The sequence below is a fragment of the Gallinula chloropus genome, assembly GCF_964237585.1.
Source record: "Gallinula chloropus genome assembly, chromosome: 19".
NCBI classification, from domain to species: domain Eukaryota; kingdom Metazoa; phylum Chordata; class Aves; order Gruiformes; family Rallidae; genus Gallinula; species Gallinula chloropus.
The window spans coordinates 10,126,432-10,150,256 of NC_140104.1; the positions used below are offsets into that span (position 1 = coordinate 10,126,432).

The 23,825-nt window shown below is 59.1% G+C and overlaps 1 protein-coding gene across 1 annotated transcript in view; it reads right to left on the bottom strand.

Annotated features, from left to right (window-relative positions):
- The window catches only part of RAP1GAP2 (RAP1 GTPase activating protein 2), a gene marked incomplete at both ends in the record, with an annotated part of 64,524 nt that overhangs the window by 15,424 nt on the left and 25,275 nt on the right, over window positions 1-23,825 (bottom strand). Inside the window, 3 exons of the mRNA XM_084273086.1 lie at window positions 412-456; window positions 893-928; window positions 6,569-6,653. Coding sequence (XP_084129212.1) covers window positions 412-456; window positions 893-928; window positions 6,569-6,653 — 166 coding nt within the window. The remainder of the gene's footprint in view (window positions 1-411; window positions 457-892; window positions 929-6,568; window positions 6,654-23,825) is intronic.

The following is a 23,825-nucleotide window of genomic DNA, read 5'->3' on the forward strand; positions in this document are numbered from 1 at the left end:
ACCACAGCCTCACACACCTGACCCGGGGAGCATTTCCAGCTGCCCACTGTGCCGGCCCCTCCTGTCCCCAGGCCCTGCTCCATGCCAGCCCACACCAGCGTGGTGCAGCCCAGCCGAGCCCCCAGCACACAGAGCCCCCCACTCTGGGTCTGTGGGAAAGCACCGCAGCGGCAAGTCCTCTTCCAAAGTCCTGCTGGCATCAGCAGCTCTGGTCTGTGGCAGCACCCAGCCGTGCCCACAGCCCACTGCTGAGCCACCCACGTCTGGACAGACACCAGGACACCCCATCTCGGCAGTTCCACTGGTGCTTTGTCTTCAGGCACCATTTAAATCCCCTGTAGCCCTCAGGGCACCTGTGTGGCCTGTGCAGCCCTGAGATGAGCTGAGGGACCCACATGAGGATGAGCCCACCTTATGCTTCTGGCCCCCAGCCCTCTGTTCTTCGAGTCTTGGGGCCTGGGTGGGACAAAACAAACAGGTCAAAGAATTAAGGTGTTCTCAACATCCCACGACAAGGGCATTTTGCTGCACAGAAATCACTCCAGTGTGAGTGACATGTTGCTGGGGACTTGGGCAGTAATTCGGAGCCCGTTACAACCACACAGCATGTGAGGCACTGCAGGACCGCTGGCCTGGCTGGTGAGGGGGGAGCATCCTGCAGTACAGGCACGATGTGGGTAGGGAGCATCCCGTGGTACGGGCACGATATGGGTGGGGAGCATCCCATGGTACGGGCACGATGTGGGTAGGGAGCATCCCGTGGTATGGGCACGATGTGGGTAGGGAGCATCCTGTGATATGGGCACGATGTGGGTAGGGAGCATCCCGTGGTACGGGCATGATGTGGGTAGGGAGCATCCCGTGGTACGGGCACGCTGCCGCTGCTGCTCACCTGCATTTTTTCCAGCATTTCGAAGAATTCTGCAGACTGAAAAAGAAAAGAGGGAAATCTGCTGTCTGATCAAAGCAGACGTGAGGCAAACCAGCCCCAACTGCGCCAAGGCAGGGCACTCCAGCTCTGGCCCTCAGCAGGAACAGAAAAAAGAGAATGTGTCCATACCAGACAGCTACCAAACTGCTCTGAGACCCCTGTTCAGTCCCCCCGCTGGGCAGGGACAGAGCCCCACAGCCAGCCACAATCCCAGGGCCGATGGCCATCCCACACCAAGTGCCCCCTCCGCAGACACGGGCAGCACTTGGAGCAGCTGCCCAACTCCTCTGACTCCCACAACGTGGGTTTGAGATGCTACACGGAGAGCAAAGCCACTGGTGCGATCCCACCACGGGGGGCACAGGACTGCGCAGCAGGGACAGAGAGCACCCGCTGCAGCCATGCTGCTCTGCTGCCTGATGTGCCTGCTCAGCAGGCGCCGGATGGCAGGGCAGACAACCTGGATGGCTGCCAAGTGCCACCAGGCACCTGGCAGGCCCGAGGCCGTGGGGTTTGCTGAGGATGTGGGACAAAGCTGGTCCTGCCGTGGGCAGAGGGACGGGGTGCGTGTGCCCTCGTCCTTCTCCAGCTGCTTCGCAGAGCCCAGGCAGGACGGGGTCTGTGCACACCAACAGCAGCAAAAAACTCTTCTAGAAATGAAACAGGCCCGGACTGACCCCCCCAAAGCAGCAAAAACACACTGGGGCAGCCGAGGCACCTCCGGCAGTCCCCGCCATGCCCCTTACCTTGCAAGGTGCAAGCCCCGGGCTCTGTGCTCTGTGCAAACGCCGGCAATGCTGCCGCCAGTGGGGCCGGCTGCCCGCGCAGGGCTAATGGCCTACTTGGAAAACGAACTAAAGAGATTAGCAAGCCCCGGGCTCTGATTGAAAATCCTGCGGCTCCTCTGGAGACAAGCCCGGCCCTGCGGCCATGGGGCTCCCTCTGCTCGCAGTGCAGCTGCTGTGCCCAGCCGTGCCCCAGCACAAGACCCAAACCAGGCTGGGAGAACCCATTGCTGCCTCTGCGGGGGCACGTTAAAGCCGTGTCTGTGCTGCTCAGCTGCCCCTTTCCCAGGCAGAGACACACAGAGAAGTACCCCCAATCCCTGCCCCGGTCTGCCCAAAGGGTCCCAGTCCCGGCGGCAGCCAGCACACAGCAGAGCTGTATCAGGGCTCAGCCAGCACACACCACTTTGCTGATGTGAGGTTTGGACGCAGCAGCCACAGGAGGATTCAACGACACGATGGGCTCAGCCCCAGCAGCTCATGCAGCCGTGGGGAAGGGGTGCTCTGCCCCACCACTCACCGGGGAGCCGCTCCCTCGGTACAGCATCTGCTGGCTTCCCAGCTGGATGGTGTCAATCCCTCGTCCGGCTTTTCCAGCTCTCAAGTACACGCAAAGACATTATCTGGTCAAACTACACTGTAAATACTGGGACACTCCCAGCAGACTACTGAGCGGCTTCTCTGGAGACACAAAGCAGCAGCCCAGTCCCTCCTCTGCCCCATCCTGCCCCCACCTCTCCTCTAACCCGCGTTTGCTCCCGGACGCTCGCAGCCGCGCCCCAGACGCACGGGATGAGCTCATGGCTCTCACGGCCAAGGAGACAGTGGAGCCGCAGCAGACACCACCACTCCGGATGGGCTGCAGAAAGCAGGATGAGCAGCCCTGATGCTGCCAGCACTCCAGAACAGTTTGCAGAGGAGGGATGCAGGGTCTGGGGCAGAAGAGGTGACAGTACAGAGGGAAGAGGCTTGGGGGAGGGGGGAATTACCAGTGAGCTCTTAGAATAGACCGAATTTCTCCAAACACAAGAAAGAGAGAAAACCAGAGGAGGAGCTGAAGGAATGGAAATCAGAGACCAGAGGGAGACCTCAGGGAGATGTCCTTTGCAAGCAGAGGTTAGGTTCATGGCACGAGCAGCCTCGGTGACAGCAGCTGGGGCAGGGGAAGGCACTGCCATTGCAGGTGGGGACCGTGGTGGCTCAGACGCAGACCCAGCCCTGCTCCCTGCTTGAGACTATGCCCCATTGTTATCTACCGCCCCACGGGAGAAGAAACGAAACCTGGGCTCGCAAAGCTCTGTGCCCAAGGCCGGGAGTGCTTTGAAAAGCATTTCCTTACTTGGAGCTTGGTTTTGATCGCGTTTTTCTCTTCAGGTCCCAACAAATGGCAAACGCTCCTGGAGCCAATGAAGAGTCTCTGGCCCCTGGCCCGCAGCCGGAGCAGGGAACCGAACGGCGCAGCAGCCCCGACCCGCCTGCCCCAGCCGTGCAGTCACTAAAGGGGTTTCTGTGTACCCAGCTTTACCAGGCCACAAATATTTGGTAATTACAGCCCAGACAATTACAGCTTGGCGACACCCAGCAGGAAGTGATGTCACCTGCCACGGGCTCACCCTGCCTGGGTCACCGAGACAGGCACTCATCTGCTGCTTAAATGCAACCAAAGGTAACACCAGCATGGGTGGCCTGCCACGGGACGAACCTGCGCAGGAGCTCGTCCTAACCCCCTCAGAGATGACAAAGTCAGCCCAAAGTGACATCATTCCCTTGCCCTTCCTGTCCTCTCGCTGCTGATGCACTGGCAGCATCAGTCCAGTGCAGCCACGTCCCGGTGCTTCGGCACGGGAAGATCCACCACCGCCCTCCGTCTGCACCGGGCAGCGGTGTCCGTTCAGCGCCCGGGCGAGTGAGTGAGCAGGGACCAGCGGGCAAGCAGGGACCCGCGGGCAAGCAGGGATCCGCAGCAGAACCCCAGCGCAGGCTGCGAGCACCGGCTCCGCACCAGGGTGCCGGGGATGGGTCGCAGGGGGGCGCAGCGCTGCTCCCCCCGGGGCGCACGGCACTCACCAGCAAACCCCGCAAGAAATCCATCACCTCCCGGGCCGGACCAGCCTCGCAGCGACGGCTGCGGCCCCAGCCCGGCTCTTTGGCGGGCAGAGCCCAGCGCCGGCCCCGCCATCCCTGCTCCTCCCTCGTTAATGTTTCGCCAGGCCAGAGGCTCGACAGCCCCGGCCCTGCGCCCGCTCCCAGGTTGGCTCCGCGGGAGGCGAAGTGCCCGAAACAGGTTGGGCAGGAAGCGGGAGCGGCTGTGCGGGGACGGGCGGCCGCCTGCCGCCCCCCCCCTCCAGCTCCCCCTTCCACTCCGCTCCTGCCAGGATGCACGGCCCGGAGGGGATGCTCGGTGCCGGGCGGGGGCGGGGGGATGCTCGGCCCCGGGGGAGGGGGGGGGGGGGGAGGGCAATGCGCTGTGCCCCTCGGGAAGGACACTCACCCGGGAGAGCTGCAGCAGGAACCTGACCGAAAACCCGCCCGCTCACAACAGCCGCGGCCCTCCCAAAGGAGGGGGCGGGTCCTCACCTTCAGCCCTCTCGGGGTCGGCTCAGGACAGCCAAACCGGCCGCCTCAGCACCCACAGGGACGCCTCGTCCCGGGGATGCGACAGGATGCGGCTCTGCTGTGGCCGGAACGCCCCAGAGCTCGGGCAATCTCGGCTGCTGGGACAGGCTCCTGGCCCTGCGCCCCCACGTGCACACCCCCCCACTCCCCCCCATCCCGCTCTGCGCGGCAGGACGTCCTGCGCGGCGGGTCCCTGGGAACGACAAGAGCAGGACAGGGCAGGAGGAGCACCCAGGGTACCACTCACAGCACTGCTGCTGCGCAGCATCCCACCGCCCGGCGTCCCCCACGCTGCCCGTGACAGTCAGGGCACCGAGATGACGTCTCCAGAAGGGCTACATCTCTGGCCCCCAACCACAGAGTCACTCCAGGTTTCCCTTTGTCAAGCTGACGGCTCCTTAATCTCTGACATCTCCTCTCCCCGGCATCTCCGGCTCCATCTCCTAAATGCCAGCAAATACATACCCAGCCCCCGCCTTTCCGGAGCCGGCAGCAGCTGAGCCCAGAGTGGCAGCGGGGGCACGGGGAAGCTCCGGACAAGTTTCCATACAAGTTTCTGTCAGCACAGCGGCTCTGCCATCACCTGAGCTGCAGGGACCAAGGGAGGGGGGACGCAGGGAGGGAGAGAACACACACCACAGGCTCCCAGCTCTGCCTCGCCTCTCTGAAAGGACAACCTGTGCCATCTGCAAATGATTCCGGAGCCCTTTAATCCTGCTGTAAAGCAGAACAAGTCAGTAATCGCCTCTTAATTGTGTTAATTATGTGATTAAAAAAACCCCCAAGAACCAGCAGTGAAACAGGCAGCCTTCAGCACTGCCCATGGAGACCAGTCCCCCGGCATGTCCTCAGCCAGAGCCAGGGCCAGCACCTCCCCGGGCACAGCACCCGCAGCCAGACGGGCCCCTGGGGCCTGCGATGCAAGAAGGAGCAGCCATCATTGAGGCGCATGAAGAAAACAACTCAGCGTTCACTTCTGGGGAGCTTATGTTACCCTGAAGCACAGGGCACAGTGTTTACATGCTTTTTTCCACGCGTTTCCATGCCATGCTTCCCCTCCTCAGGTGCCAGCCTGAGGCCGGACAGGAATGCTGCTGGCACAAGGACCGGGAAGCACACTCTGCTGCTGGCATGCCAGCACCTCCCGCACCCCACATGCTGCACGTCCCTGGGCCTGCCCCACAGGCAGGTCCCCCCTTTTCCCACAGTGCTCCAGGGCACAGAGCCATGTCCTCCCACCCTCTCCAGGCTTCAACCCCCTCTGCAGCCCCGGAGATGCCACAGCTTGTGTCACCCACCAGCTCTGCACACCCAGGTCAGTGGCAACGCCCTGAATAAGCCGTATTGTCAGAAGCTCCACTAATGAACTCCTCCGACTCAATATTCTATTTCCGAGCCCACTTGCTCTTAACAACCATTTAACCAGGCTCTCAGCCACCTCCTAATCCTCACACACACCTCATCTTCTCCTCTAATGAGCAGTTTCCCATGTGGCAGCACACAGAGCTCTGGGCAGCACCTGGGGAGCTGAGTTAGGGCCACCTTCATCGGGAATGCTGCTGTCGTGCATTTCCCTGCTCACCCCGGCAGAAGCCATTTCTGGTGAACCCACATTGCAGGCCATCCTGTTTAGCCAAATTTGGTCTGAAACTTTGGCCCAGGCCACGGCCCCAGCTCCCAGTGTTGCCTCACTCGGCACAGGGCCTGCTCACATGGAACTGTCGGAACCAGAGAGCTGGGGAGGTACCCGGTCAGCACCGGCTCGGGCAGGACCAGCTTCCAGGACTGACCAGGTCACTCATGATTGTCTCCTGGTGGGTTTGGGTGGGCTGAGCCCTACAGAGTCAGCCAGGCACGGGCAGGGTCCCACAGCCCCCACTGACAGTCCGACCCTGCCTGCCATGGATGCGCCATCCACCCCGTGCTCCCAGGAAGGGTTATGAGAAGGATAACGTGCCGGGATTCTGCATCCTGCCCGGCATCTCGGGATTGCGTAACGTAAGCGGCAGTGCAGGATGGGGCCCGCCGGCACGCACACCCCGCTGCCGCTGACGGTGTCTGAACATGCTGCAGGCTGAACTCCAGAAACCACCTACTGCTGCTCCCTCAGGAACAGCCCAAATCTGTACAGCCGCTGCGTTGGAAGTGCCGCTCCTCACCAGCTCCAGTTTCCAAAACCGGCGCCTCGGCTGGACCGCGCGCCCACAGCCCGGCGCAGCGTCGCCTGCGCACTCACCTTCATGGTCGGCGGGGCGGTGAGAGGTGGGGACAGCGGCCGCTCCGGGACAGGGACATCCGCGCTGTTCAGCAGCTCCTGTTTCCTGAAAAACCAAACACAGGCGATTCAGCTTCCCCCGTAACCCAGTGAGCGCCAGATAAGGGCTTATCTTCCCCAGCAAAGTCACAGGCTGCCTGTCAAACAGCATCACCAAACCCCACGGGTCACATAAAGAGATGGTACCAGTCACCCACAGAGCCCTGTTCCAGGGCAGGCTGGGACCCCTCACTGCCCCACCAAGCACCCAGGTCCCCTCTCAGGACCAGACGGAGCTCGGCTTTGGGGCTGGGGTGCCGTACGGTCCCAGTGGCACTGGGATCTGCCGGACAGCAGAGCAGGGACAGCCAGGCTGGGTTTCTATGACAACTCATCCCCATGGTTTCCCTCCATCTGGCACCCTCCCTGCCTGGGCAGGATCCGCAGCCGATCAGCCTCCTGGACGGCAGAGAAGGCTTCTTGCTTGGTGATGCCCACATAAAACCCAGGGCCACCCTGGTATGAGTGCCATGGCCCAGCCAAAGGCCCCTCCACCACAGAACACCTGTGCATGGCACCGAATCTGGAGGCAACAATAGGCATCATAAGGACACAAGACCCTGGGGAAGCTGGGAGCAATTCACGTGCCACAGACCTGCCACGACAGCATCCCACAGATGCCACTCCCCAGCCTTGAAAAAGCATAACCTTGGCCCTCCATTGATGATCTGATAAAAACACCCTGTCCCTTTTACACCAGCAGCTTCCTAGGCAGACAACCAAACCGTCACTCGCAGCGGTACTGCCAGATGCTACTCTGGGAGTCAGAAAATCTGAGCTTTAATTTAGTTTTCTCTTGTCCCTGCCAGGTTAGTCCTGCAGAAACCGGGCCAAAATGTCCAACTGTTTATCTCACAGTAACGAGGTTTGGTTCCCATGGCAGCCCTCCCCGGGATGGCACGGCACCGTGCAGCATGCACAGCAGCCAGGCACTGGTGCCCACCACAGCCTGCTCCAAAACACATGGCTCCTTCCAGAGGTGCACACCCAAGTGCATGCTTGGTCATGGGAAGGCTCAGGAGGCAGCAGGGATGCAGCCGGGATGCAGAGTGGGTACCGCAGGGATGCAGAGTGGGTGCCACAGGGACTCTGTAGGCGCTGTAGGCAGGTTTTCTCAAGACAGTTGGTGCAACCCATAGTGCAAAGTTCCACTGTGAGAGTGAAGGAGTGGCTGTGTCCTCGCCAGCAAGAGACTGAACCAGAGCTTGAGAAGGTCTCCTGCTCCTCCTGCCCCAGGGGTGCAACTGCTCCTGCTGACAGACTTCTGCCTCTGATGAAACCCATCTCTCGACAGGTACATACATATAAATGTACATATGGACACACATACACACACGGGTATTTATGAGCAAGCCCTCTGCATGCTGCAGACAGCCCCATGCTGTGGGATCCCAGCTTGCCCTTCACAGCACCATGGCCCCAGCTGGTATCCGGACGGAGCTGGCAGTGCCCCGGAACCCGCATCCCTGCAGCCAGCACAATCCAACTGGGATAGGGGCTGCACTGTGCACAAGGAGATGGGAGCAGCAGGGAAGGCAAGAACCAACCGGGCACAGATCAATAGTTCTCATTAGTCAGCGACCAAGAATTAATGGACTTCGGCTGTAGTCAGGGAAACATCAGCTGCGTGTCAGGGGAAATGCAAGGTGGGAGTTCAGGCCCATAAACCTGTCTCAGAGGCTTAAGACCAGCCCAGGCAGGGCATGGGGGATCGGTGCAGCACCAGGCAGCACGATACACCGCTATGCCGGGCAGCACCACAGCCAGGACCCACTGGGACCCACAAGCCCAACCTGCTGATACGTGTAATTGCCGATTGCACTTCCCAGAGCGGTGCGGGCACGCGGGGCCTGCAGTCAGGACTGACTTCCCTTGGCCTGGGATGATGCTGCCAGGCTCCTCCTGGGGAGCGGGCAGGGCAAGGGTGGGCTGCTGGCCTGGGGGCTGCAACACGACAGAGTCAGAGAGCGGAGAACGGCTCTGGGCTGTGCCAGCAAATACAGCCCACAGTCACGGGGTGAAACACCCAGCGGTTTGTGCCCAAACGCAGATGTGACCACACACCGACATCTGACATTACATTAAACCAATAATGGTCAAAACCCAAGAAATGTTTGTTAAATCAGAGCTGATCAGGTTTGTCCTACGTTATTACGTCTTGTTTGAGCTCTGAGCTTTTTCAATGGAAGGAATGAATTGAAGCGACATAGGATGGTGTGGGGGCAACAACAGCATTCGCATCTTGCCCACTCACACCCATAGTACTTATCAAGCTCCTTCCCTTTCTCCTCTCCACAAGCTCACCCTGGCTCCACCGCCAAAAATTCACCAAGGATGACAGATTTTCCCTGCCTGCTCCTCGACTTTCTAGGACACTCCAGCACAGCCGGATCTGCAGCAAACCCCTCATCCTGTGCTCTCCTCGCTTTGAACCCCGAGCTCTGCCTGATTGCACTAATCTGCAGTGGCCTCAAAGGCATAAAACGTATCAGACTTTGCAAAGATTAAAGTTACAGGGATGCACACAAATAATTTCATTTGATCTGGGATTTGTAACAGGTTGCCATAGCATCATATTCTAAGTATTATAAAATCACTCACACAACTTAACAACGTGTTCCTCTGTCACATGCTGATGGCTTCTTTGGGACCGAACTGCTGGAACTGCTCCTGCAATTCCGGGGAGAGCAAAACAAACCCATTCACCAGCCACCGCTTGTAATTAGCCTCCATGTACTGGAAATATGTTACGTGAAACCGCAGCCACTGACTCGGATGATTCAGCCTGTCGTCAGCTACGGGGGTCAAGGGCCACCAGCCTAATTCCCAAACAGATTACCCTCACGGGATGATAAATGAATCATGAGGAAGATTAGCATGTCTTTATCTGTGCGCAGTGTGCTCGCGGCCACGGGATGTCCCCGAGGACGATGGCAGAGCCAGCAGTGCTCGGGGCAGCCCCACGCCGCGGCTGGTCCCCGCGTGGTGCCAGGGGTATCTGCGGGACCCAAATGGCAGCAGAGGTGTTCCTGCCATGGCACCCAGCCCCAGATACTCGCATCCCCCTGGGATTTCCCCTACAAATCTGGAGACCAGCCGGGCAGAGGGTACCAGTGGCCCACAGCACGCGAGCATTGCCACCGCCACGCAGCAGCATGGCCTGCCCCAGACACCAGCAAGAACGAGTTCAGAAGCAAGGGAGAGGACAGGGTGGGGAAGGGCAGCAGGAGCAGCATGACAAGCTTCAGCCTGGCCCCGGCACAGCAAGGTACCAATGAACACCTCTGAGGTCACTCCCCACCCGCCTCTCTCCGGCACAGCGGGAGACGTGCACCAAGAATCGATGACATAGCCAAAGGTTACAGTGCTGGGTGCGCTCCCTGGGCAGCGCCTGTGCCTGGCAGACAACCAGGCACATTGCCCAGACCCCAAGCCCACCCTGGCCATGGCCAGGCATCAGTGCTGACGCCCAGGTGGGTGGGAGCATCCCCAGCACTGCACGGCTGGACACTGACTGGCCTTCCTGGAAGGCAACGCAGGCATCGTCCTGATAATTCTATTTCTTCGTTTTGTTCATTAGGCAAATTAAGAGAGAAGGAAAAGAAGGAATTAGAATCCTACATACTTAGTGAATCTAATTAAGGAAATACCTTAATGCAGTTACGCAGGCCCAACTGCAGGGTTTCCTACCAGAGATGGCAGGATCGGCCCCACCAGCCCATCGCAGGGCCCACGTTTCCCCCAGGGCCGTGGGGCTGTGTTGGGGGGACCCCATGGCCGCCAGCCCCCACTGGGACAGTACAGCCGGGGCTGCCCTCTCCACTGTTCCGGAGGGGCAGCAAATGGGGATATCCCCCCCTACCCACCTGTCTGAATGCGTGGGCACTGGGTTTGTAACGCTGAGTTCCCAGCGCAGCGAGGGCATGTGATGTTGGTCTCTTATCTTTAGAGGATCATAGAATGGTCTGGGTTGGAAGGGACCCCAAGGATCATAGAGCTCCAACCCCCCTGCCACAGGCAGGGACACCAACTTCCAGGCCTGGATCTACACAAGGTACATACATATAAAGGATCCCTGACCCTATCCCAAATGCACCAACAAATTCACACCCCGGTGCCCTAAGCCCTGCCAACATGCTGGACCTGTGATTAAGAAGCCCCATTCCACACAGATCCATGGACCTCCCCGGAGCCTCCCAAGCACTCCCAGCCAAACCCCCATCTCCGGGCATGCGCCGCCCTCCCGCTTTCTCCACCTAAAGCCTAATGAAAGACTTCTCATGCATCCCACCACCTTGTTTTGCTTGTCTGATTTACCAGACGGGCTCTGAACTGACATGGTGCGTTCATACAACTGATGCGTGGGAAGGGGAGATGTCAGCATCCTACCTGACAGGGCACAGCGCTTCACAGCAAGCGCCTTGTCCCACCATTCGATACACCACATGAATTAACGCAGGGCACTGCCGGTTACCTTTATGCCTACGCTTAATTCAGCAAATGAAACCTGGCCCAAGGGGGTGCAAAACTCCTGCAGCAACAAGTTCAGCCTGCCTGGATGCCGTACCCTTGAGAAGGACAGCAAAGATCACCCTGTAAATTAACAGCCTCTATTTTTGGAGCCACCATATTTTTTTGTCCTTGATGGGCATCACCTTCCCAGCTGCTCCCTTCCCAGTTTATTTAATATTCAGTGCCCAGCATCTTAAGTTTTCACAGGGGACTGTGCTTCCACCCTGCTTGTCATCCAGGCACGGCCCCAGGCTAAGCCCCCCATCATGGGGCAGGTGGTGGGAGCAGGGCCCAGGCTGCTCACCCCCTCTCTGTGGGATACCCCTCTCCATCCCTGCTCCGCGCACAGTGGCGGCTCACAGCACACGCCTGGGACCCAGGCTCTGACACCCAGCTCACAAGCTGCAGAAGAAACCAACCCAAAAATGCTGCTGGCTTATTTTCCTTTGCAACAGAGACAAGGGCACCGCATGGAGATTTTACACCTGGAGATCTGCAGTGAGTGCCTGAACCAGGCACCTTACTCTGACTTTGAACAGCTCTCCATCCAATCCCAGGGACACCAGGCAGGCAAGATCTCGCTGCATCATCACTCATCCAGGGGAGGACGTCGGCAGAGGACACGCGCTGCTGCTGCAGGGCTCCCCTGAGCTTCGGCCAGTCCTGGGGCCCCACAGCGAGCCCAGACTGGGGTTCATCCCACTGCTGGTGCTCCGGGGCTTAAACCAGCACCAGGCAGAGCCCCACCATGGGATGTCTCCTCCAATAAACCCATGTGTGGTCCTGGGCTCAGGCTGGCCCTGCACTGGGGCATCACCTTCCTGCACTGAAGCCCAAAAGTCAGCAAAGAACAAGCACAGCATTTTCGGGTCTGGATTCCCTGCATTAGCCCTGGTACCACCAGCCTGCATCCACCTGCACACACAGCCTCCCCGGCTGCACAGCTCCCTGGGCGGGAACCAGGGCCCTGCTCAGAGCAAGGTGACGTTTAACTGCCAATGAGTTTGGCTTTAATTACTCCTCTGCACCGAGAGTATCGTTGCGAAGGGTTCGGGGTGTCCTGGCAGTGCTGGTCATGCAGGTCGCCACTGTGCCACTGTCCTGCCCAGGGCACAGCAAGGAGCCGGCTCCTGCTTTGCTTTACCCCTGTGACACTGGGTCCTCCCCAGGACTTCCCACTTGGCCTGACTGGGAAGTATGGCTCGGCGCGCCAGCCACCACAGACGGAGGCTTCGATGATTTACAAGTTTCCTTGTGGGAGCAGAGGGAAAGCTGTGGTTTCCCACAGTATTTGGGTTCACCAGCCAAGGCACCGGCAAGGTTTAAAACCAGAAGGCTCGTCTGGTCCGATTCCTGACACACACGAGCCGATGAGCCCTGAGCAGCCGCTTCAGAGCTGATTCGATAATTTGCAAATTACAGAGAACAGCTCCCAGAAACCAGCGTCTCCAACTGCTGGCAGAGCCAGGGCTGGAGGGTGATGAGACGCTGCCCCCGTGCCAGGGCCAGAGGGGAGAGGCCCAGAGCGTGCAAACGCTGCTCCAGCAATCATCCCACTGAAAAAAGCGGGACTAAAACTGACTTTAGTGGTATGCAGATCTCACTGGGACACCAACCATCCCTGAGCATCCTTCCCGGAACTGAACAGCACACTAACGGTAGCAGGGAGAGACACTGGCCTTATTCCCACTGCCTGCATGGTAGCTGAGCCCCGTAAGAGTGGAGGGGAGCACTCACACCCACCCAACAGCTTCAGCTCCCCAGAAGACAGCTGCCGCACCGTCACTGGCCTTGTACATGGGACATTCAGGGAAACCAATTTAGGCAACAACACCCAGTTCCAGATCCCAGGTTTCTGGAGCAGGACCCCCAAGCTCTGTTGCAGCAGTAGCTCCCCCAGCCCCTATTACCACCGTCCCCCAGGACAAGCACACAGAGACTGATTGCAGGCAGCGGCAGCAAGGTAAGCATCTCCCAGGCCCTGCAAGGGGAGTGTGCTGGAGTCAGTTTGTTGTGCTGCACTTCGCTGGGTTGCTAACAAGAAAGGGACATGGGCCACTGGGGACTCTGCAGCTGCCACCGATCCTGCCAGGCTTGCATATGGCTCGTGTAAAGCAAAATTCAATTGCAAACACAGAACAAAGACCGAATGTAGGAGGAAAAAAAGAAAATAGGAGCAGGTGGAGGAACAGAGTCCCTTTTGATGATGCTGCTAGCAGTCCCTTCCTTTTCCTGCAGATTATGTCACTTTGATGGCCCTGGCAGCTTGCATAAGACGAAGCAGCCACCGTGAAGCACTGCTCGGATTCTTGCAATCACTCCCGTGGAGGCTCCTCGGTCCACAGCAGACAGGAAAAAACACATCCTCGGGTTCTTGTTTTCCCCTTGAGACGTCTGTGCGACTCTCGCTGTCCTCAGCACACCCCACACACTGAGGAGGTTTTGCTTAATGCGATGGCGGGGGAAAAATATAATGAAGAACCCCCAGACTCACACATCATCAGACAGATTTCTAAGAGGTCAGAGCCAGGCTTCTTCCCAGCCCTCAAGTGCCACGCTGAGCTCATTCACAGAAACCCGATCCCGAGAGGAGAGACGACTCTTGGGGTGCCTCGCTCGGTGTGCCTGGCAGGGCACCCTCTTCCTCCCCAGCCTGTGTGGAGCCACACACAGGATGCCCAACAAGTCTCAGCAAGGACAATGCTTGGGGGAGCATTTGCGCCCCACTGGCAGCACAGACCTTCCCAGCACCCGGTCGCAGCCTACACACAGCACAGGAAAGGGAGAGAAGAGGCTCCGGACCACAGAGCGCTGGGAGTTGGGGCACAGGAGCCCCAGCCACCCCCTCCAAAACTTGCTGGTCCACAGCTGGAGCCCCTAGCCCATCGACAGAGCTACAGAAAGGGTGTGCCTGGACTAAGCAAGACAAAACCGGGGGGCAACAGCAGAGAGAGGAATGGTCGAGCCCTCCAGCACATCCCAACGCAGCCCCCACACCCCGTGTCCCAGGCAGAGGCAGGGCAGGATGGGATCACAGCTGAGGCACAGCTCAGGTGAGCATCCATCTCTACTGTTCACCCAGGGCCATCAGGTTCTGAGAGCTATTTTCTGCTTACTGTTCAGCTCTGATGATCCACCTAAAATCCCAGCAAAGGAGACGAAAATATCCCAAAACAGCAGCACACAGACTGTATGCGAAGGGCATCACTACATCATAGAAGCATCACTATGGTCCTGCTCTCAAGGGCACTTGTTGTCCAAGGCAAAACAGCTGCAGTAGCAGCACCAAAAAAAGGGGTACGGACCCTGCACCCCAAGACCACGGATGGGCAAAGAGCTGAAGCTTCATCCCTTCTGCCTTACTCTGATTTTTCAGGCCTGTAGATTGGAGGGGTTGAGGAGAGACTTTAAAATAAAGGTTCCAAATAACCGAGCCTCCATTCACGTGGTTTTGGTCCAAAATCACAAATTGAACCAACCCCCTCCCCCCCCCCCCCCCCCAGTCTGCAGCAGTGCCACGTCCCCTCCACCTTGAACCAGCCCTACGCACCCCGGCACCAGCTGCGTGCATCTTTCTTACTATTTTTAAGGACAAAGTTGCCAGAGCGGTAGAGCCCGGCAGGAGGGGGGAACTCCCGGCCCCGGGGTGCGGAGCAGGGCGAAGCTCCGAAGCACCGGCAGCCCCGGTGAGGAGACGGGGAAGCGGCGCGGAGCGATGCCAGGAGCAGAGCGCTGCGAACAGGCTTCTCCTCGGAGCACAAAGTTGGACGCAAAGTACGAGCCGCGGCTCAGTCAATGGAAGACGAAACCGTTTGTCAGCTGTTCCCGGCCGGGGACGCAGCCGTCGAGCCGAAGCGAAGCGGACCTGCCAACGCGGCCCCCCCACACACACCCCGAGACACGACGGTCCTCCCGCTCCTCCGCCGCAGCACCGGCGCCCACCCGGCCCCCTCCCTCCCATCCACCGAGCGGGACTCCCGCCGCTCCCCCCGCTCCCCTCCAGCCACCCGGGCTCGGCCGAGCCGCCCGCGGGAGCGGACACCGGAGCGAGCGGCTCCTCACCTCTTCTCCTTGCTCTGCCTGCGGGAGCGGTGCAGCAGCCCGATGAGCACCACGGCCGCCCGAATCCCTGCCCGCCGCGAGTGCATCCTGCCGCCCGGCCGGGACATCGCGGGCGCCGCCGACCGAGCTCCGGCCCTCGCCGCGGCACCTGCGGGGGGCGGCGGCGCGTCCGCGCCCGCCTCCGCGCCCGCGCCGCCCTGCGCGCTCCCCGCCGCCACCGCGCGGGGCTGCGCGGGGCCGGTCTCCGCCGAGCCAGCGGCGCCGGGCGCGGGCAGGGGCGGGCGGGGGGCGGCGCGGGGCGAGGCGGGGGGGGTGGGCGGCCTCGCCCCCTCTCGCCGCCGCCGCCCCGGTGCCCCCCAGCCCCGGCCCGGCCCGCAGCCGCTCCTCGCTGCCTCTTCCCGGCGGGAGCCAACCGCCCTGGCTGGGACGGCTCCGGGCGGCAGCCGCTGCGCTTGTGCCGGGGTGAACACCCACCCCCGGGGCCGGTGCGGGAGCACCGGGACACACGAGCCGGCCTCCTGCACCGGGGAGCTGGCACACAGCTCGGCCCGGGAAACGGTCTTGTCTTTTTTTATTAAGTAAACTGTACGTGTCTGCTTCACAACCTCAGCACCTTTCCCTGGAAGTCTCTGCTGCCATGGTGATACAACACCCAGGTCTCTCTTCCCCCCCCCATCTCACCTCCCTCCTCTGTGAGTTTGATTTTCACAGGAATTAGATGCAGGACCAGCTACATCATTTTGAGCGTGTTCCTGGTGAGAGGGATGAGAACATGGCCCGTGCTGCAGGCACGCGTGAACACGCGAGAACTCCTGCCCTACCTGGGACGGAGCCATCAGCACCTGCTCAACCCCTGTGCCCCGCACCCTCACAGCCTGCCTCATGCATCCCAGCCCTGCCGCACGTCTGGGCAAGGCTATGGAAGCGTGTCCCCAGGAGCACACCCACCAGCCTGGCCTTAGAGCAGGGAGAGGACAGCCTTGCGCTGGCAGAGGGGTGCAACACCCCCAGACCAGCTGTCTGGCAAACTGACACAGCCTAAAGGTCAGGGCTTTTTGTGGGGGACCCTGCTGCAAACAGGCAGCCTGTTAAGAGGGGGGGACACATGCAGGCTGCAAGGCCACCATGGCCACCCCACCACCAGCATCCCACCCAAGTGGGACCCTCCCTCCCCTGCAGCAGCTCCTGGAGAAGGATGGGAAGAGACAAATGGCCCTCCACTCCTCCCACGCCGGAGAGGTCATCATGCACGGTGCAACAGCCCCACAGTCCCAACAGCCATCAGAGCATGAGCTGCCTGGAAACCCCCTGGCTGGGGCAGTCAATCATTAACTGCGCATGGGGCTCTCCTGGCAAAGTCCGTAATAAATGTGTTTGCTTGGGAGCAAACAGCTCAACAAGGCCCACAAACCACATCTGGCAGGGAGCAGCTGCTCCTGCCCCCCCTGCCCACCACCCTTAAGGCGATCAGCACAACCTCAGCTCCAGCCTTCTACCCAAACATTTCAGCATGATCTCTAATCAGATGTATTCCTTAAACTCAGCACCCCCATCATCCCCACTGTAATCTCCTCATGCGTTCCTCCGTACGCCAGATAAAAACATGTACCTTATTTTTGTCAATGTGCCCAGAACCTGACGAGGGTTCAGCCATCACCACACCACTTGCACTGACCTGCCCAGCGCCTGCCAGAGCTCTGCAAAGCGCCACGATCAACCCTGAAACCCAAGAGCAGTGTTTCCCTGTTTCAGGGGGTCTCAGGTGGGGGAGGAGTCCCTGGAACGCTGAAGCAGCAGGAAGTCTCTCCAGCACAGGAACTCCAGCAGATGGGTGCTGAGGTCCCCACTTCCCCACAAGGAAAAGCCTGACCCCTTCTCAAAGCACCCCAAGATGCGTTTCTGCCTCCTCAGAGCAACACCCAGCGATGCCAAAATGCGTGTGGTGGGCGAGAGAGGTGCGAGTGGGAGACAGGAAAGGCTTGTGTGAAACCCGGGTGCTGCCTCCATCCTCCCTGGCAGGGACCAGCGCTCGCCCTGGGCTGCGAAGCCTTTTAATAAAGTTTTTGTTGGACCAACAAATCTCTCTGCTCCTGCCGAAAATACCCGTCTGCCTCCTCACAGGCAGAAATCATCAGCCTGACAAATTCCTCAGGCACAGCAAAAGAAAAAAAAAAAAAAAGAAAGAAAGAAGGAAGGAAAGAAATTAGACCCCATTTCCTTGCCAAATTATACCCATTCTCCAGCACCTCATTAGCTTCCAGTTAATGGAGGGGGAGGGGTTTTAATTTTAAACCTTCTACCTCTCGCATTAAACAGGCGGCTTCGAAGCTCATCGAGCCTCTCTCTCTGGAGACGTTTTCCACCGTCTTTCTTCTCCTCTTCCAGACAAGTTAAGCATTAATCTCCTCTTGGTTTATGCTGAAGTGGCTTTGTATTGATTTGTAAAGATGTTCAATTCCCTCATATTTGGAAATAGAGCATCACTTTCAGCAGACACACTCAGACGCGTTTTCTTCTCCACCCAAAAGCCGCTAACGAGCCCATGCTGGCATCAGTTTCCTCTGGGCTCTGGTGTGGCTGATTCACAGGATGAGGGTGAGAGAGGCAAGGCATGGCAAGGGCTGGATGAGGGCAGGTGGGGTGGGACACAAAGGCTGGTGATGGGAGCTTGGCACCCAGGCTGAGGCCACGCCATGCCCCCAGCTCCTCTCCTGCAGAGAAAGGGCTGGGAGGGGAACGCTCCCCCCACCCCAGCACAAAGCAGCTCCCGTCTGGCTGGTTCTCTGAGGAGGTCAGAGTGCCCAGCCACTGGGCACATAGGTGAAGGGACACCAGGGCCCTCCTACTCACAAGGACATCACTCGTGGCCACAGTGGTCCCTGAAGAAGCTGCCCACAAGTTCTCATGGTCTGCCATCTGATGAAAGGCCCCAGGGCACCAGAGCAGGATGCCAGGGATGCCAAGGGAACAGGGCCAGTGCATCCCAACAGTCCCGGCCCCTAACACCTTCCCCCAGCATCCACTGCCTTCCCCTCTCATGCTCGGTGGGTCCCCTGGCAAAGGGACATCTCTCAGTGCTCACAGCCTCTCTGCTTGCAAAGGGAGGAGCAGGGACAGAGGCAGGGCAGGCATGGGCACCGCGCCGTGGGTCACTAGGGCACCCTGACCTGGGAGCAGAGCCAGGTCTCCTTGGCTGCCGCGGGCATTGGCTGGGGTGTGCTCAGCCCCTGTGCTCTCCACGAGAGGCTCCCAACCATCTGCTCCCAGCGAGGGGCAACTGCTCTGCCCACATCCTCGTCGGCTAGAGAAACAGCTCTGCAGGACATCTCCCCTGCCCCACACCAGCTCTGTGGGGCCGGGCTGACACTGGCCAGCCTCCTGTCCCACAGTGATGCCACCAGATCAAGCATCACCTTCCTGAGGAGCTGATCAAGGGACATTATGGTGGGGCCAGCACCCTCAAACCCCCTGGCTGGTATCTGCACAGATCTGCCAAAGGACATCACCTAAAACAGAAACTGGCAGCTTGAGAGGCTCAGACTGGAAATCGGGGGAACCAAGGAGCTGGGGTTGGCCCTGGAAGAGGTCGCTGGAGGGGCTGCCAGCTCCCCATCCACAGAGGCCTCCCAGGCTCGGCGACGGAGCCTGGATGGCGAGCTCACTGCTTCTCCCCACCAGCAGCTCTAGGCTCTTCCGAGTCTCCATCCTCCCTTTAACAGATCAGAATTACCTCTGCAGGGACTCCATAACCTCCACATTAAGCAGCCATCCCTGTTTTATGAAGGAATAAATATCTCTTTAAAAACGCCCTGACATTTTTGCTTCAGAGAAAACAGTTTTGCAGTTAACTAGGAAGCCGGGTCTCAAGGGGCTGGCGAGAGCTCACGGCAGGTTAGGACAATTACACGCTGTGATTAATAAATCACCGGGGTGGCTGGCTCATTTATGCAAAGCCTAGCATTTTCTCCTGGACACTGCACTAAGGAAGAAGGATGTGAAAATACCAGGCTGTGACAAGATCAAGCCTTCATCCCCGGTATTACCGAGTCTCCCACGGATAAATGACACTATTAATTTTATTAAGAAGCCCTTTATTTATGGAATAACTTCAGCTTTTGTGTTAATGCTACAGTGAGAATAAATCACTGCTGGTGAGTCGCCCATCGTCCTTCCCGAGCTGCCCACGGTGCATCTCCACCGCGAAGGCCCCATCGCTCACACCCAGCAGCCGGCACAGCTGAGCCCGGCTCTGTGACTCAGGGCTTCTCCGGCCAGAGCTGCGGTGCTGCCGCGTCAGACGGCACAGAATATGTCCCTGACACCCTCCACACCTCCCTTCACAAGAGATATTTCTGGATCCCTGGCTCACGAGGGGCAGATCCAGAAATACCCGAGCTATGCCCGGCATCTGCCACAGCCGGGCTGGAGGCACGGCCAGCCCATCCCCGCTGAGCTCTGCCCAGGGACCCTTCCTCACCACCCCAGGCCCTCGCAGGAGCCCCCCCGGGTGCTTTTCCCCACCCAAGTGGAACGCAGCCAGTGGGGGAGCTGGGACCGGGCAGCTGCACCAGCGACCAGGAGCCAGGGAGAAACAAAAGGAACCAAAGCAGCTCGGACCAAGGACAAAAATAGCAGTGGGCTCCCTGCAAAGGAGCAGTCACGTTCTCACTTCCCTGCTGCAGGAGAAAGGATTTGGGAGCTTTGCGAACTGGGGACAAAGCGATTACAGAGTTTTGCCTGGTGCTGCAGGAAGGGGATAAGAGCTCATCCAGAGACGTATGACAAGGAACAGAGCTTTAGATTGCGTTACATCCAGCCCGAGTAATCTGATCGGAGGTTTATTTCACAGCTCTGGTTAGAAAGACACAGAGGAAGCACCGTGAAAGCAAGAATCTACTGCTCTGTACCAGCAGCGCAGAGATAGGACACGGCGAGTTTCATCACCCCTCAAATGGTGTGAGACCAGCGTGCTGCACCACAGGCTGCCCCAGCACGGCACAGAGCGGGCCAAGAGAGACTGACATGTGCCAGGGCGTGGGGCAGACCCGGTTGCCCCAGCACAGCTTCCCCACGGCAGCGCGGTGCCCAGACCCAGGGGCTCTCAGCGCCCCGGCACCGTGCCTGCCAATGTACAGCGCTGACGTGTGGGAATAAATGCATCTATCTGGCTCAACTGGGAGCCAACGCCATGGGCTTGTCCCTGCCCGGACCCCAGAGCCACCACAAGGTGCAGGCACCGAACTTCCACCTGGTGCGGGGCCAAGCGCAGCCCCCCGTGTCTTATCTCCTCAGCGCAGTTATCAGCCTTCCTGGGAAATAAGCAGGGAATGCAACCAAAGCTGTGGGGAAGGACAAACATTCACGGTGCAGGAACAACCTCTCGCTGCTGGAGGATGCTGAGGCTCAGCAAGAAATTGGCCCTTCACTCCCAGCCTCCAAAGGACGTTGTTGCCGGAGCTGCGGATAAGCCTGGGACCTCTGGGACTCCCAGGCCACGATCGAGATGAGCCCTGACCCCCACCCAGCTCCAGCAAGCTATGGGGTGGGCTCCAGGCTTTACCTGGGCTGAGGGCAGCATGGAGTGGGCTGGAGGGGAGAGGGGGTTTCCCATGACCCCTGGCTGGACACTTCTGCCCAGTGCTTCCACAGCAACCCTCCGACGCTGCCAAGTACGGCACCAGCACGTGGAGCACAAACTGTGCTATCACTGTGTTAGCAGTGATAAGAAATGAGTTTGCATTATCATACTGCAATTAAACTTGGAGCACAAAGACTGAGAGCAGATGTCACAGTGAGGTTATCTGCACCCCAGAAGGGATGGTGCTGGTGACAGTGCAGCTGGCCATGGGACCTGCCGGCTATACAACACCCACCAAGCGATGCCTTTCCCTTCCTTCCCTTCCCTTCCCTTCCCTTCCGCTGAGCAGCCAAGAGAAGGAGGCAGCAAATATTTGCCAGCTCCGCGGGGCTGGCGGGAGGTCAAACCGATGGCTGTTTGCTCAAGCGCGAGAGCTGCTGGGATTGGTGCTGCAGAGCCAGGTCCTGTCTGCCTCCGCTCTGCCAGCACCAGCCAGCAACATGTGTCCCCCCGACATGCCCCACACACCCATCCCTCATCCCAGGGATTCATCCCCAGCCATCCTCTTTCAAGGAACATGTCCTTCCCACCTCCCCTGACCAGCCTTGGAAATGGCAGCGTCTGAATTACATGAGCTGCAAATCACCCAGGGACCTGTTTCCTCAGATGGCCCTGCTCAGAGCGGGCTGCGGGACGGGCACCGCAAGGCACGTGCCAGGAAAGCTGACTAGCCAACCCAAAGCTTAGCCCCTGGCAACCCAGCTCCTGCAGAGTGCAGGGATGCACCAGTCTCCCATCCCCTTGAGCAGGGCATGAAGCCCAGCAAGGCATGCCCCCCCCAGCTCCCTCCCAGGCCATCAGCCCTGCTCAGGATGGAGCATCACCAAAGCGCACGTTCTGCCTTTCCAGGCAGTGAGGGAGTCACCGTCCCTGGAGGGATGCAGGAGGATGTGTAGATGTGGTGCTGAGGGCGCTGGGTTAGTGGTGGGCTGGGCAATGCTGGTTAACAGTTGGACTCAATAATCTTAAAGGTCTTTTCCAACATAAACAATTGTACAACAAACTGCGGCTGCTTTGCAGGCAGAATGGCAGCACAGGGGGGTGCAGAGCTGCCAGGGGTGGGCAGGGGGCCCCGGGCTCCAGCACAGCACCAGCCCCTGCCCGGTTTGCTCCCTCGAGCGACTGCATCACTTCTGATGGTTAAACACAACTGTGCCTGTGACAGCAGCACAATTACATGGAAATTGTATTCCTGATGATTTGGGGTGTTTTTCCCTGCAAACACAGGCTTTCCGAAGAGACGCGCTCTGAGTTTTCAGCATCCAATTAAATCAGATCAAATCAGCAGAGGAAGTGAGTCTTTACAGCGCGAGCAGACCCTCTGGATTGTACTGGCAAATCACTGAACTAAATGCCACCGTTTATCATCAGCGTCACTAATGAAGCCAGGTCAGGATGCACAGCAAACCAGTGTCAGCCACGTGCCCGATGCTCCCAGCAACTTCCCAAGACATTGGACCTTCCCCAGCATCCCAGGCAGGACAAAGCCCATCCCTGAACCGTTATGGCAACCAACCACCATCAGTATCCAGCCAGGAAGCTCATGTGATCAGGCCCACAGTCTAGCTTCATCCAAGCAACGCCCCTTCCCAAGGATGCTGCAAGGGATGTGGGTGTTGGGGGGAAACCCCAGGCAGAGGTGGGAGGGTAGGGGGGCTTGGGCAGAAGGGGGGATGGCATCCTGCAAGGCACCAGCCTGGCACTGCCACGGGTGTCACGGGAAGCCCTGGAAAAGCCTTGTGCTGCCTCTTGGCCTCAGTTCCCTTCGATGCTGGATTGACAGGGAGGGAGCACAGCTGCCCTGTGCGAATCCATGCTGCGATGAGCTCCCGTGCCCTGCAGAGCAACACCAGCACCCCGGCAGCACCGCAGGCCGGTGCCACGCAGGAGGAACACTGTCTGCCTCCAGAAACCTCGGGGGAGAGCAGCACCCTGCCCTGCTGTGATGGGGAACGGTGAGGGGTGATCATCGGTGGGTGTGGGAATGCATCCTGGAGCCTCAGCACCAGATCCAGCCCTCAGCACCCCCAGGAGCTGCCACTGTGTCGATTCCCCATCTGCCTCAGACACCTTGTTTGATGTGAGAGCATTAAAAGACATATAATTTGCAGAGCTAAAACACGGGTATTATCCCAGTGACATGTCTGCACAACAGGGAACGTGCTGAAGTCAATCACGCTCAGAAACAAGTTTCTGTTGCTTTTTCCGTGGCTCTTGCTCCGGACCAGAAGAACAGAAATGACGCAGCCGTGGGCTGGAACCCCCACCACCTTCCTCCCAAAATCACCTTGCACAGTACAGCCTCACAGGGACCAGGAGCTGGAGACCAGGATCAAGCATGGTGGGGTTCAGGGAAGCAGAGGGCACAATGCCCGTGGGCAGGTGCTCTGACTGGCAGCTGGGACCTGCACGTGAGGGGAGTTGGACAGACGGCTCCCAGCTCCACACACACACCGCCCGTCCCACTGCATCATCTCCCAAGGGTTCTCTCTGTCTGGAGACGTGCCTGCACCAGCACCAGAGCATCTTCTACAGGCCCAGCCACAGCAGTGGTACAAACACAGCCTGAGGGAAAACTCTCTGGTCCCACCGTCCCGGCAGTGCAGAGCCCACGCCAGAACTGAGATGGCACCTTGCATACGTGCCCTGGCCCCAGCCCTTCCCTGAGCTCAGGGAGCTCCAGACATGGACCACTACTCTGACCCTGGACTTCCTACCGACACGTCCTCATTGTCCTGCTGTCAGCACAGCTCCCTGTCCTCCAGCTTGCCATGCAGGCAGAGAATCACTTGGCTAATACAGTGTTTCCGGAGTGCTGCTGAAGGCCTGACAGAAACTCGTCCCCACATCCCAGCCCCCTGTGCAGCCAAGAGGGCTAGTTATCACCCCCATGACACCAAGCAATGTAGCACACATCATCTCAGGGAAGAAAACAGCAAACCCTGCTTCCAAACCGGGGAGGATTAA